The 15,643-nt window shown below is 43.5% G+C and overlaps 2 protein-coding genes across 5 annotated transcripts in view; both read left to right on the top strand.

The window, feature by feature from the left end:
• Window positions 1-8,099, top strand: part of SECISBP2L (SECIS binding protein 2 like) — a 29,295-nt gene extending 21,196 nt beyond the window's left edge. For all 4 annotated transcript variants that reach the window (XM_084531877.1, XM_084531875.1, XM_084531876.1 and 1 more), the window contains 4 exons: window positions 683-903; window positions 1,654-1,808; window positions 2,303-2,522; window positions 3,463-8,099. In XM_084531877.1, coding sequence (XP_084388003.1) covers window positions 683-903; window positions 1,654-1,808; window positions 2,303-2,522; window positions 3,463-4,136 — 1,270 coding nt within the window. In that variant the 3' untranslated portion in view covers window positions 4,137-8,099. The remainder of the gene's footprint in view (window positions 1-682; window positions 904-1,653; window positions 1,809-2,302; window positions 2,523-3,462) is intronic.
• A 5,821-nt stretch (window positions 8,100-13,920) lies between these two features.
• Window positions 13,921-15,643, top strand: part of SHC4 (SHC adaptor protein 4) — a 32,434-nt gene continuing 30,711 nt past the window's right edge. Inside the window, exon 1 of the mRNA XM_084531966.1 lies at window positions 13,921-15,507. Coding sequence (XP_084388092.1) covers window positions 14,929-15,507 — 579 coding nt within the window. The 5' untranslated portion in view covers window positions 13,921-14,928. The remainder of the gene's footprint in view (window positions 15,508-15,643) is intronic.

Below are 15,643 nucleotides of genomic sequence, written 5' to 3' on the forward strand. Positions count from 1 at the left end.
TCAAGTTCTGCACTTCAGTCCCCCAAATTTTTTAAGCATGGATAGGTTTAATAGTTTTAGGAGTTGAATAAGCATAAACTAGCCTTTCGTCAATACAAGTATGTGTAAGTATTTTCTTATTACTTATTGTCCTACAGATTGATGGCTACATATATATATATCAGGTGTGTGCACACACGGGTGTATATATATTGTGTATGTATATGCACACTTTATATTTTCTTCATTTGCTGCAATGCAAGTAAGCTAGTTTAAAATATTCTGTAGAAGATTTTTATTTAAAGGAGTACAGTCTACTTTGTGGATGGGAAAGAGGTGGAATACGTAAGAATGCTGAAAGTAGTGTAGTATTTACTCTTAGTACATTAATATTCTTTATTTTTAAGAGTATCAAATTAAGGAAAAGAACGGTTTATTTCGGCACTTACTGGGATATTTCTGTGCATTTCTTAATACTCCATTTGTCTGACTTTGTGAGGTAACAGATATTACTGGAAATGTCAAAAATTTTTTTAAACTTTGCTTATGTAGTCTGATTTCTAACTCCTTTTTAACCACTTCAAATAACTTTAATTCCATAAAACTTATGATAAAAAATAACATCTTTTTGGTTAAAGAGAGGCTCAGTGGAAACAGTTGAGTATGTGCTATGCTAATACTTGTTTCTTTGAATTTACAACAGGTACTGTAACCAAGTTCTGAGTAAAGAAATAGATGAATGTGTGACTCTGTTATTGCAAGAGCTTGTCAGCTTTCAAGAACGGATTTATCAAAAAGATCCCATGAGAGCTAAAGCAAGAAGAAGACTGGTTATGGGACTGCGGGAAGTTACTAAGCATATGAAGCTAAACAAGATCAAGTGTGTAATTATATCTCCCAACTGCGAAAAAATCCAGTCAAAAGGTATAATTAATAAAAAGCAAGTGATGGGCTTAATTTCATTCATTTCTTTTTGTGTGTGTATGACTGCGTAGCACTGAATAGCAAGGCTAACAGCATTTTTATGCAGGATGTAACACTTCATGGATCCATTGTACAATTGTCAGTCTCTACTTATTTCATTCTTTTCATCTTCCATTCTGGAAGAAGCTAGTTCATGAGGAACAAATAGCTGAACAATAACAGATAATAATATAGAATATAAAAATAAAAATATAAATATATAAATATAATATAAAGAATAATAGATACTGTAGACTTCGATTTTATTACATTATGTCTGTAATATACCTGAAGTCCTAAGTTCTGGGTGCTCTTAAGGAGGATTCCTCATGTGGAAATGTCAGTTAGCCAAACAACACATTTTGCCTCTGCCAGAAATGCAGAGAGACTCTTCCTGAGATATTGAAAGAGTAAAGATCTATTCAATGGAAGAACAAAAGAGTGGGGGAAAAAAAGCGTTTGCAAGACTAACAGAGAATATATACTAAGAGAATATAGAATATCACTGAACAGAAGTGCCTTGATATATACTCATGTGCTATACTCATAATTTATAGTCCGTTATCCTGTGATACATAGTAGCTGGTGATTTGTGTGTATTGAGATTTTGCTGACTAGTTACAATTAAAGTTGGGGTAAAGCTGGGGTACAGAATGTCTCGCCATATTATGGCTTTGACTAGATATCCATTAAAAATTTAATGTCTTCAAGGTGGATTGGATGAAGCTCTGTATAACGTAATAGCCATGGCACGGGAACAGGAAATTCCTTTTGTCTTTGCTCTTGGACGTAAAGCTCTCGGCCGTTGTGTGAACAAGCTGGTTCCTGTTAGTGTAGTGGGTATCTTCAACTACTCAGGTGCTGAGGTGAGTAATTCACTTAATGTATGACTGGAGTAAACAATGTATGTTCCTTGTAGTTAAGAGTTACTTTGACATGGAGAGCAGCGCATCAAGCTACTACCCATTTGATAATGGCCCAGCCCTGATCCCTGATCTATTCTTTGAAATTCAGTATTTTTTATGTAATTGTGAGGCTTATGCATTGAAATGTTGGTCGTGACATTTCTATTGCTTTCATAGACTTGAAAAGCCATCTGAAATTTTCTAGTAGGCTTAAAATTGTAAGGAAAACAATGTGTTTTAAAGTAAGCACATTTTAGAGTTGTATATATGTAGAGTGGCATTTATTTACATGTAATACAGCAGTGAGTTTTTGGTTGAAGTAAAGGTATTTGGTGTTAGTAGGCTTAAGATTCATTACGTGGTATACCATTGATTAAAAGAAGTAATTTAAAGTGAAAATTATCAATAAGAACTACTGATTATTTAAAACAAAATAAATCTGTATTCATACTTAGGATCTATTTAATAAGCTGGTATCGCTGACTGAAGAGGCCCGAAAAGCATACAGAGATATGGTTGCTGCAATGGAACAGGAACAGGCAGAAGAAGCTTTGAAGAATGTCAAGAAGGCACCCCATCACATGGGTCATTCTCGTAATCCCTCTGCAGCAAGTGCTATCTCGTTCTGTAGTGTTATTTCTGAACCCATATCTGAAGTGAATGAGAAAGAATATGGTAAGTGTTTAAAAAATTAATTTTATAATCAGAAGCTGGAGCTTTCCAAATGCTACTTATTGAAAAATGCAGCTAAAAATATAACACTTCATTAGTCTTCTACAGCTTTTGGGAGTAATACAAAATTGGCTAGTTTTATAAGTAATTTTTCCTGAACTATACAGAAAACCATAATTTGGAGTTCTACACTTCGTAAGTGTTACAGTTAGCTTACTTGCATTAGTGGAGGTGGATTTTCCAGATTTATTGAACTAACACAGAAATGTATGTTAACAAGACTCTTCAAACACAGAATTGATTGTGATTGAGGCTGAAAATGACAGGTTATGAACTAAATTATTGAGAAGAGAGGATGTATAGCTTAACTTCTGAAATATGAGATAATGAATGAATATATTGTGAGCAATAGACAGATTTATTTAACATAGGCACAGTTGATGGGGAGAAAATGGAGAATGTTTATTTGAAGTCAGAAACTTCTTTATTAGTATCCTTTTTGGTTTGCAAGAAACTGTCTTGTTTTAATTCTTTTGTGGTGTCTTAAGATTACTTCATTTAAGTGTTTTCTGAGAAATCATTAAACAGACTTAAGATTGTGGCAGTCTGTTTTTAATTCATACTTGAGCTTAAAATATTTTGTCTTACCTCTTTGATTATACTCAGTTATATTTAGTGCTTCCACAGTGTACACAGAAAGCTAAGTGCATGAACTTTCAACTTAATAATGTGTCTTAAAATCTATTAACAAAATAGCTTTTCTTTTTCTCTCTCTCCCTTCCTCTTCTTCCCCCATTATCTAGTTCAAATTGTTATAGCAAGTGTAATATTAAAGTGATTACCTTCAACTTCTGTTTAAATAATTGAGGGATGTTGAGGAGAAATATTTTTATACAGAAAGAACTAATCTGTTTCCTACCTAAATCTCTTTTGAAACTTGTAGAAACAAACTGGAGAAATATGGTAGAAACATCGGATGGGTTAGAAACCTCTGAAAATGAGAGAGAATCCTCATCCAAGGCCGCAGTACCAGAAAAAGCAGGTAATGGTCAAACTGAAAAATGTACCCTTAATAAACAACCACCACTGGCTACATCCAGCACTACCTCAGCAACAAATCACGGAAAATCCATACCAGGTGAGAAGGAGGAGGTGAAACCAGATGACAATCTGGAACAGGCCTCACAGCAGAGTACAGAGACAGGATCACTAGATGGCAGCTGCCAAGATCTTTTGAATTCCTCTATGACCAGTACCACTAGTACTCTTGTGCCAGGAATGCTAGAAGAGGAGGATGAGGAAGATGAGGAAGATGATGAGGATTATGCCCATGAACCGATTTCTGTTGAGGTTCAGCTTAATAGCAGAATTGAATCCTGGGTTTCAGAGACCCAGAGAACTATGGAAACCCTTCAGCTTGGGAAGACCCTTAGTGGTGCCGAAGAAGACAATGCAGAACAAAGTGAGGAGGAAGAAATAGAGATTTCTGAGCAGGTTGATCCAGTCGTTGATGGTGAGGAATGGACAAATGACAAGCATGCAAGTAACACTCAACATAAGCCCACTATCTGCACTTCTTTGAATAAAGATCACACAGATTCCATCTACATGCCATAGAAATCAGCAGGAACTCAGGAACTTTTTAGAAATTATATTAAAACTAACTGTTGTAAAAGTTGCAGCCATTATTTCATATGCTTCATCTCAACGTTTTGCACTGTTAAACATTTAATGTGTATTTAATTTACAATATTTTTGTAGCTGTCCATTACTTGGTTGATTTAAAAACTAGCTTAGCTTTTAATCAGTATCTATTTCCCAGAATAGAAACTCTGTGGAAAATCTGTCAGTGAGTATTCATTAAATCTTTTGCAAAAGGAAACACTTTATAACTGACCAGTTTTAAGCAAAATTATTTTATGATGTGACCACTTAGCTGATTTTCAAACAGATAAGATACATTTTAAGACTGACAAGTTACCAGCGCTTCACATTGGTGTTATGCCAGGCATGTCAGTGTATTTGGCTGTGATTAGTCTAGTTCTGTCTAGAAATAGAAGTAAGGTTTTGGTTATCTTCATTAAAAAAGAAAAAGCTGGAAAACCTTGTTTGCAGTCTTCATGAAGAGTAAATAGAGAAATCTGTATGTGGTTCTTACGCTAAGATAGATGCAGCTTTTTAAAGCCGCTGATAGTTGAGATGGTTGCAGTTGTTACAATAAGCTATACCAACTTTTTATTCCAGAAACTTTAAACTACAGGGGTATAATGTATTTATTATTGTTATTAGTCTGTTTGTAAAAGACAGAGTGGAAATATTACATAAAAGCAGGAAAAGAAAACAAATTCCCCATGCTCTCCACAGTTGCTGCCTGCCAAACCACACTAAGTGAATCATTAACCATAATCCCTACCCAGGGCTTTTAGCAAACTGATGACTTCCTTTTTCTCCTGTTGCTTACCTCAGGAATGCTGTTTTTTGCATATTGTAATTTATAACATTGCAAAAAGGAAGAGTAATTATTTAACAGCAAGTGCAAATGACACAGTGGCTCAATTTCTTGGTAAGTTCATCGGCATGCTTTGGTCCTGGTCACTTTCTTGTTGAGTTCAGGATGGATCTTAACAATTTGTATTCAAAATGTGACCTCTTTTTGTCTGTTCTCAGTTGTAGCAGCCTTAGGAGTTGACCTCTAGAGTAGAAAAGGAAGTAGTTTGCCCAGGAAAGGTAGAAGTGCCCTGTAATTTGGGGAGGTATTGCAGTGGTCCTGAGGTAAAAGGAATGACCCCCACGCCCTTGAAACATACATGTTGCTACAGAACCATTCCTTAATTTTATTTTGAATATGAAGTGAAATCTGTTAACTGATGGTTAATTGATTTCAGATTGAAGATTGAGTGTATGTTTAAACCTTGCATGCAAGGAATCTGTTTTCCATCCTTGTCTTATATTGATGAGAGATATACTGAAACTGCCAGCAGCAGGAGCTTCACTACAAGAGTAGCCAAAGAGTAACACACAAATACACTTTTATAGCAAACATATGTTTGTTTTAATTCCACTTCATTTCTCTTGATCACTTGTATCAAAATATTAAATTCATTTGGGTTGGCTGAAAGAAAAACACAAGAAATTGATAGCTTAGTTAGATATGTAGTCCACACTTATTAACATGGGACCAGCGCTTATAGTATTAGCAATGCTGGCATTTTAGGTTGCACTGGGGAAATAAGACTCCAGGTTTAGAAATCATCTAGCCCTGGGTTTTTTGGATGCTAATGAGAATAATAGAAACTGTGTGTGTTATGTAAATAGTGTTTTGATAGATACAGGCATAGCAAGGGTTATGTAGATAAACAGTGTAGAGAGCTGCTAGGACAACTGGCTGTCCTGTCACATTCTTACTTCCTTAATGTACTCTTCCTAGATATTAGAACAGGCGTTTTGTAGGAAAATAAAGACTAAGGATTGATGCCTCCTGAATGTTAAACCTTTTACTGTATAGATATGGCAGACTTCTACTGTCTGTGTGTTTGGAAACAGTTTTTGCTTTAGGAAATGATAGGTGTTTGAACTGCTGACAAGCAAAACTTGCCCTTGGATGTGTAAGCATGTCTCAACATTCGCTGAGATCAGTGTATACACTGAGGGCAAAACTTTACCAGAACATTAAAAAAAAAAAAAGTTTGTAACTTTTCCATTTGCTTTTTCAGTGCCAGTGATTCAAATAACTTTTGATCTTGAAGTATTAGCATCAGGCGCATCTTTTTGTATGTCTTTTCTGAACTTGGACTGTCATTTTAAGGTTTTTTGACATTTATTAAAAAAAAAAAAAAAAAAAAAAAAACTTGTAATATTCAGCCCATTAGTTAACTGCCTGCAATTTTGCTACAGGTTTAATAGAGTTCTTGAAGATGATACAGCACTTCTAATGTCTCTGTTTGCCAGCAAATGAGGAACTAATCTCTTTTTTTAAAAATGTGGCAGATCACCCTTAGAGGAGCAAACTGAAAATGAGTTACGGAAACTGTTTTTAGTGCTTCCTTTTTTGATAAGCTGGGAATGAGCAATAACTGTGAGAATGAAATTGCAATTCCCATTTGCATCTAAATTTAGATGCAAATCTAAAGATCCACTTGCATCTAAATTTAGGGAAGTTCCTTACCACTTAAAGCACTTGAGAAGAGTATCTCACTGTGGTAATTTTGAATTTTAATATCACCTGAATTTAAAAAAAAAAAAAAAAAAAAAAAAGCATACAAATGTTTTACAATACCATGTGGTTTTGTTTTGTTGTTTTTTTTTTTTTTTTTTTTAGCTGAATTTCTATTTCAGTATAAAAGTATGCAGTTTGTTATACAGGTTGTTATGGTTCCCAAGAAAAGATGTTTCTGTAGTTATAGGTGTATAGATATTTTTGTTGTGCAAATGATTATTCAGAAAATTAATCTACTTTTCTTAAGACATTCTTTGTAGAAATGATTTCACCACTTAATTTATCTGGTAAAATCAAAAATAATGTATCTGTGGTAGGGATCTTTAAAGCTGATAGAGGTGGCTATGTATACAACCTATTTATATAAATACTTTAAGTATCTCTGTAAAAATAATAAAATATGGATTGCAAATATGTAAAAGGGAAGAATTCTGAAGAACTTTGTCCTTAGTTGGACCAAGTAAAAATGACTAAGGTTAAGGACCTGATCCTGCTAACACATGCTTGACAGCATTACTTCCACTGGCCAAGGACAGTGGCCTATTTTTCTGCCTCAGTTGTGTGCAGATATTTGCAAGATTGGAGCTAAACAGTGACTGAGGGTGTTGACCTGTGTTTTAAAAATTCATTATAGAAAACATTCAATGATGCACTTGTTGGTATTCTTATGGTAAAGATAAGAGGTGTCTTTATACTCATTGGGGTGGGTGGGAGCTTACACAGTGTGATTCTGTCCAGTTCTTTAACAGAAGCTTAAATTTTAATAATGTTACTTTAAATACGTATGTAAAAAGTATTACTGTTTGGAAAGCTGCTGTTTGCTGAAACTGTCATTAAGTATTTTCTGTGAAGTTGTGCCAACTAATGAAACTATTGAGTTCAATGTTAGCCATTTAAAAAGTAGACATGGCGACTTGTTTGTGAAACAAAAACCAGCAGAAGCAAGCCATAGAAACAAACAACATGGGTTTCCAACCCACCCTGCCTCAAGTAAGGAAACATAAGAGTGTCTAACCAAAAACTTCCACTCCAGTGAATGGTAACACTGAAAGTAGAAACCCAGTTGGCACAGCCCACCTTCTAAATGTTCATCAATAGTTCGTGTATTTTACTTTTAAATAGATTCTAATTAGGAAAGCTGTTTAATCTTTAACGTCTTAAAATTTATGGTAATACTTAGGTTAAAGCAGTAGAAAAACTATTAAGAAATATGATATGAAGGGTTTTGTTCCATTTCTTTTTTGCTGTATGAAGGATGATTGTTCTGTCTACCGTACTTTTTGGAGTAATAACAGCTTTTTTGCACTATGTAAATACTAGTGGGGGATTCTTCCATAACTAATAAAAAAAATTGTAGAAATGTATGGTGTTATTAGTGATGTGTTTGTTCCTCGCTGCTGCATCCTGAGTTTGGGTTGCCAAAGGTGGCCTGGGCAGAACACTACCTGTGAGTCCCTGCTGGGTCAGGGCAGCGCCCTGTGCCCTGGTCTCACACTATTAGCTTCGAGCCTGGGCAGTCGCCTTGATGGAGCAGTCCCTGGCAGAGGGGCTGGGGATCAGCTGGGGATTTTGGCAGCAGGGAGTCCAGTTCCTTGTTACTCATGCACCACCCTGTACCATAACCATAAAACCACGTGAGAGAGAGAAATGCTACCATTGTACAGGCATCCTGGGATTGAAGTAGGTCCAGCATATCGTGTTGGAAGTAACTATCTAAGAGCAGAAGAGTGAGAATAACCACAGGTACCTCCAAAAGAGTGGATTTCGTGCATACTGCTAATGTATGAGAGTTGAAGTCAACCTCCTGCTGTTGCTATAATTGGGTGATAAATTTACTTTGGCAAACAGCAGCAGGGCATTGGGAGCATCTTGCCCCCAGTTCCCCAGTGACTCACTAGAGCTGTTCACGCTTCTGCGTCTCTAGTAACAGTGTCATTAACTGGTTTTGCAACTCCTACGGGTGAGAATATTTGGAGCAACTCAAAAAGGATGCAGCTTCATCCTGTAATTTCGAGTTTTCTATTTCTGTGCCTTAGCTTTGTGTTTGAATTCTGCTATTGGACTTGTCTCCATAGAAAATGCTTTTGTGATCTGCCTTAGGCAGCGCAGCAGGTGAGATTACCTCAAAATCACTATTCATGCCTGAGTTTTGCACACACCTCAACCTGATGCAAATTCTGGAAAGTACAAAAAGAATCAGGTGGCACTGTGTAATGTGCTATGAAGGTAACAATTAATTACCCTAAAGCCTTAGGAATTTTTTCTCTCCATCCCCATTTCTCTACCATAGAAAAAGCATTGCACAATTTGTAGCCCTCCTGAGGAAGTTTCCCAGCTTCTGTTGAGAAGTTCCAATAATGGAACCATAGATGGCAACTACGTTTTGCACTGCTACACAGTGTCATATGCAAGATTGTTTTCCCGCTCTGCTGCACTGAAGTTCATGGGAGCAAGCACTAGTGCTGCCCACGCATGCAGAGCGACCTGAACTCAGACACCAGGTTTAATGCTGGGAGCTGAAGACTCTGCATCAGAAAAGACCCCAGACACTCAAATTGCACTCAGTGCCACAAAGACTGCTCTTCAGATTTGCTTTCAGATTTTTAGAATCACCGTGAAGAAAGGTACTTTTTTAAGAGATGTTTGTTTGGATGGCCAAGAAGGCCAACAGCATCCTGGCTTGTATAAGAAGCAGTGTGGCCAGCAGGGCTAGGGAAGTGATCGTCCCCCTGTACTCAGCTCTGGTGAGGCCGCACCTCAAGTACTGTGTTCAGTTTTGGGCCCCTCACTACAAGAAGGACATCGAGGTGCTTGAGCGAGTCCAGAGAAGGGCGATGAAGCTGGTGAGGGGCCTGGAGAACAAGTCCTACGAGGAGCGGCTGAGGGAGCTGGGCTTGTTCAGCCTGGAGAAAAGGAGGCTCAGGGGCGACCTTATCGCTCTCTACAGGTACCTTAAAGGAGGCTGTAGCGAGGTGGGGGTTGTTCTGTTCTCCCACGTGCCTGGTGACAGGACAAGGGGGAATGGGCTTAAGTTGCGCCAGGGGAGGTTGAGGTTGGATGTTAGGAAGAACTTCTTTACCGAAAGGGTTGTTAGACATTGGAACAGGCTGCCCAGGGAAGTGGTGGAGTCACCATCCCTGGAGGTCTTTAAAAGACGTTTAGATGTAGAGCTTAGGGATATGGTTTAGTGGGGACTGTTAGTGTTAGGTCAGAGGTTGGACTCGATGATCTTGAGGTCTCTTCCAACCTAGAAATTCTGTGATTCTGTGATTCTGTGGATTTTTGCTTTTGGTTGGGATTTTTTTGGTAGTATTGGACAAAGGTAATACTGCAACTGAAGACTGTACCTTCCCAGGTGTTTTATGACTAAGCAAACAGTACAAAGTCAGGTAAACCTGAGCAGGAATGTGCCTTCTGGCAACAGCAACAGGACCCTGGTGTGCTCATAGCTGGTTCCTTGCAGTTTTCCGCCAAGGTTTGGTGAGCGCTGGCTGAGAGGCGGATGTGTGTGGGTGTCCATCTGGGCGCTCTCTGAAATGCTCAGCTATCTGTCATGTCCTTTTTTATCCAAGGATAGTGCTTAAATGAGTAATGAGGAATTTAGTAATCATGTAACACTGATAACAGACTTGCTCTTATATAAAGACAAACAGGAGCAGGGGGGCTGGAGCAAGCTGCATTTCCTGCAGTTATCAGTGTCGCAGCTCTGTTTGCTCGGCTTCCCCTGGAGGCTGCAGTGACACCATGCGTGCAGGCAGTTTGTATTTATAGGGAGAGCTAACATGCATCCATGCTAAATTTAAACCAACTTTGTGTTTTTGTGTGTTGTGTGCCTATGTAGCAGGCTATGCATTTCTTGCAAAGGCATAAAGCAGTGCTAAATATAGGCATTCTAAACTGGTGGGGGGTTTGTACATTTAAAAATAAAAAACAGAAAAAGAAAACACCTGCAGTAAAAGTTCTGTTGGGTGGCATCTTACATGAAAAAAAAAAATAGACAAAAACAGAGCAAATTGGCAGGAAAAAAAGCAATAAGAAATGTCCCCGAGTCATAGCTTCCTTTCAGATTTGCTATGACAACGTAACGCCAAATTACAGATAACCAACCACTAAAGGTGGAGGTGGGAGATAGTGTGGGTACGATCTTGGTGGTTCCTTGGGTAGCCTCTGCATGCTGAGGAGCTACTGGGAGAGGTTCAAATTGTTGCTGGAGTTATTCTCTCCAAACATGTGCTTGTGAATTGCCCTACAAAAATCCACTTCCAAGCTGCAATGCAGGAAGGAATGTTCCCTACACACTATCACAGGGATACCACCTGCCCAATGCTGCTAAAGCACGATTATTTCCAACTTCCTTGCGAGATGACTGCAGTTTTGTGGTGCTGCTGCTGAAACTTGGTTCACATGGAGGGTGGTTGTGCAGAGCTGGAGCTTTAGGCTATTTTGGGATCAGCCAAGATTTGTCTTTGCATCCCTCCTGCTGCAGGACTGTATTGGCAGCCAGAGACAGGCAGCCGATGCCGCATCTGCTTTGCTGCCAGCACTTTGTGGGACAACAGCCATCAGAGGCTGTTTTAATCTGGAGTTGTTTGCCTGATGGGCTTCTCGTGACTTCCCATGGGCTTGTCCTTGCAAGCAGTGCTGGGCAGGCCAGCAAGTGCCACGGGACACACCTTGGGGCTCCTTGGCTGTATCTCCCCTTTCAGAAAGCTTGGGCACTGTGCCTGCCCTTTGGGTACGCTGGGTTCCCGGTGGCTCGTAGCAGCTCTGCCCGTAACTCAGATCCCTTTGGTGCAGCTCCCTTGTAGGGCCTTGCAGAGGCTGGCATCACCCCATCGCAGAAGGGATGGTTGTGCCACAGGGACCGCCTGGTTTGGAGCAAGGCAGTGTTGCTGCAACTGGTTACACCGGGCTAGGTAATGCAGTGTGGTGCTCTAGAAGAAGGGCAACTTGTCTTTAACTTCCCCAGGAGGTATTTCCTGGGGCAGACCCTCCAGAGCTGGAGCAGGAGAACAGTGACAGCCTCATCACTGGCTCCCCTCCTGCACAGTGGGACATGTTGGCAACCCTACCTCTGCCCTCTGCCAACCCATCCAGCTCTCAGCTCCCTGTCTTCAACCCACACCCCTCCTTTGACCCTTCTGAAATGAGGGAAGTGGCCTGCAGCTGGCAAAGGTGCCTGGGCTTGGCCTTTGACACCACCACCAAGGTGCCTGTAGAAGATAAAGCAGTGGGAATGACCCAGTAGGTGGGAAAATCCACTTCTCTCGACTGAAGGGGCGCAGTGACTCTCACTCATGCAAAGTGAGCTCCAGGGCTTCCCAAAGCTCCCTGCACCCAGGCTGCTGGTCTGGGGGCTTTCCTGCCACCCCACAGCACTTGGCTGCTTTCTGCCTGCAGCAGCCAGGCATGTCAAGGAGTAAGCGAGCAGGTGAGCTCAGTGCACCTCAGCACCAATTAATGCTGCTGCTGCTATTTATACAGCGGAAAAAAACATCTACCATATACTCTGTGTTCTGACAGAAACGCAGAGCTCTGGTGGGCAGGCTGCCAGGTGCAAAAAGCATGTAGCAGCTTTGTGCTGGCTCCTGTGAGCACTGTTTGCTCCGTGCTGTCTTGCCGCTGCCTCTGCAGCTGTTGCGGAGGGATGCTGGAGGTGCCTGGTGTCAGCTGCCTGCTCCCTCCCCTAAATGCTGCTGCCCCTCACTGTGGTGGCACCTGCCAAAGTGCCTGGTCCCTGCAGTAACACGTGACAGGGGCTGCTCACAGTTTTTTTCTTGTAGGGTATTTGGGGGCTCAGGGCTGTAGCCACTCTAACCAAGGGAGGTCTGGGTTCCTAACTGTGTGCCAGGAGGCAGTTCCCATAGCCTGAGAAAACACACAGGCTTCAGCCTCTTGGAAGTATACACATTGCACATCAACACCCTTGCAAAGGGGCAAAATGCTGCTTCTTCGTGCTTTCCTGGCAGCATGGGGCTGGGCAACAAGCTGGGCCAGCACCTGAAGCTCCCAGACATTGGGTCAACCAGGAACTGAAGCCATGAGCAAAGAACACAGGCTCCTTGTGGGCTTCATGCAAGGCTATAGGCTCAGTTTCACCAGTGCTTAAAGGAGCTTTGTTCTCTGTGCTGGTTAGAGGCCAATTTCCCAGTATCTTAAACAGAAATCTTGTTTTTAGCCTCAAGAAAAAGCTTTTTAATTTACAAAGGCATGGCATTTTTCTTTCTTCCTCCTCCCCCTCCCTGCCATTGCTAATATTCCTTGGACAATGCTGCTCTTTGCTGGCTTCTGTTCTCAAGCTTGTGTTTCTGTAGTGCTGCTGAAATCAGAACTTTCCACAGCCAGTTCTTCGCTTCCCGCACCACCACCGCACTGGTGGGCTGCCAAGTGCTACACTGCACCTCCGTGGGGAGCCCCCAGCCCCAGGCATGCCTTGGGACACAGATCTCAGGCTCCTCATAACAAGTGGGCTGCAGCATTGTGGGATCTTTTTCTTGACAGTGTCCCCTTCTGCCACTCTGGTTTAGGGCCAGTCCTTTCAGCACTTTCAACTTCCAGGTTCCCCAGCCTCCATTAGCGGGGTTGGAGGCGTTTCTGCACCTCTGCTGGGGTAGGCAGGGACCTCACACCTCGGTAAGGTGCTCCAGTTGCATCCCAGAAAGGTTGGTTTAAGGTGCTGCAGTCTCCCCAGGCAGCAGGAGAGAGGGCTGAGATGAGGACCAGCACTGGCTAAGGCCATCCCACGGCCCGTGGATCCATCCCTGACTGAGCCAAGGTGCAGGGCAGCATCCCAGTCCCTGAGCCCCTTTCCTGGTGCCATCGTCCTCATCGGGGGGCTGCTGGAAGGCAGGAAGCCCCTCACCGGTGGGAAGGACGGGGAGGCCAGTCTCGCAGGACACAGAGGCCTAGGCGGGCTGGCTGCAGTCTTTCGGGCTTCCCTGAGCAACCCGCACCCCTGCTGGCAGCAGCCGAGCCCCGGACGGGCCCCGCGGCCTCGCTCAGCCCCTCTGCGTGCATCCGGGCCGTGCAAATTGCGAGGCTGAGGTTTAAGGCTGCGGGCGGGGGCGCTGCGGATGCGGGGCCTCCCGGTGCCCGCACGGAAACGGCGGCGCCGAACCGAGCCCAACGGCCCCGCGGCCCCCGCCGCTCCAACGGGGCCGGGGCCGGGGCCCGAGCCGGGCCCCGCAGCGCCCCCCGCGGAGCCCCGCCCGCTCTCCCCCTCCCCAAAACCCGCGCGCGCCAAGGGCGCGTGAGCCGGTGGCGGACGGCGATTGGCTGCCGGCAGCACCCCGGGGGCCGCCGGGCCGCGGCCGCCCGCCGAGCGCCATTCACGGCGCTGCCCGCCTGCACGCGCCGAGGCTCATTCATAAAAAAAAAAAAAAAAAAAAAAAAAAAAAAAACAACTTCATTCATAAAAGCCGCGGCGGCTCCGCGCTGCGGAGCTGCTGCCTCGGGCGGGCCGGGCCGGGCCAGGACAGCACGGGCCAGGACAGGACAGGACAGCGATGGTCCCGGCGCCGGTCCCTGCGCTCCGGATTCCGGCGCTGAAGGGCTTTGGAGCAAGAATTAACGAGGGCGATGATGAGAAGCGCTGCCACTGCTCACACCAGTGCCTCCCTTGAAATACACCCGGCTTGGTGCTTGCCTGCCGGGCAGGAGCGATGCAGCACACGGATGCTTGCTTTTTTTTTTTTTTTTTTTTTTTTTTTTCCATTGGGGCAGCCGAAGTTGAAGATGCCAAGAACTGGGTACCTTCTGGGGTTCTTGCTGGTCTGAAAATGTGTCTGAGCTTGTAGCCTTGCCCTGCTTTGTGTGGAATATGCTTGGGCTTTTTCTGCAACCAGGACTCTGCGATCAATGATGCTACAACTGTGAGTCTCCAGAGCTGGCTGTGTTTTAGTGTCCGGCTTGAGGTGGGAACGAAGGCAGGTTGGGGTAGCAGCACTTTGGCCTAAGCAGCTGTACCACCGATGTGCTTTCCTGTACACTGCTTTTATTCCTGCTTACAGAATACCAGATGTCCGTGCAATTTTAAGCCTCACGCATTGAGGAAAATAAGCCACTCAGAACAGAGTCAGCAAAAATATCCAATAGGTTTCTGTTTTTAAAATCAGTTGACTTGCCTAATTTTCATATAATTTATCTACAAGAGCAATTTATGCAAAAGTATCCAGTTACAGAACTGTCAAGGCTATGAGAGAACGCAGCCAGCAGAGCCTCAGTGGACACGTCCTGTATGTAGGGTTGTTCAGACATCCAGGAATGCTGCACAGGGCTAAGTACAGCCGATTCAGGAATGACTCAATAACATCTCTAGATGAAGGTCCACAAAATACGTCTTTAAACATCAAAGGTTCTTCCTCCTCTTCCCATTCCTCATCACCTAACTTGCTGGCAGAAGATAGCCCTCTGGGGCCGCAGGACACCTGCACCACCCTGTGCACGCTGATCCCCCGCATGGCGAACATTAAACTCGCCAACCCCTCCAGCCTGCCTGTGCTGAAAAGCTTCTGCCTGGGAATGAAAGAGGTGCCAAGGATTAAGCTCACGGAGTGCGTTACCATCCCCAGCAGCCCCACCTCACCTGAGATCAGCTGCCTCTCAGCATCGTACCCACAGCCTGACCTGGACAAGCTGCACCCGAACCCAAAGCCTGTGGGGGACTGTGCCGGGCGGGGAGCGGAGGAGGCCACTCCTGCGGGCAGGCAGGATGGGGCCCTCGTGCGCAGCAGTGAGAGCGCGGGGGAGCCAGGTGCGATGTATGGCGTGCGGGTGAGTACTTGGCATGAGGTTGCTATTCTCTGGGGCAAACGGGGCAGGAGGCTGCGCTGTGACCTCTGTGTTCCCACATCTGCAGCCCCAAGCCACTGCCCCATCCCTTGTATCTCCTGTTTCCTGATGGATGTAG

The sequence above is a fragment of the Aythya ferina genome (assembly GCF_964211825.1).
Source record: "Aythya ferina genome assembly, chromosome: 11".
NCBI classification, from domain to species: domain Eukaryota; kingdom Metazoa; phylum Chordata; class Aves; order Anseriformes; family Anatidae; genus Aythya; species Aythya ferina.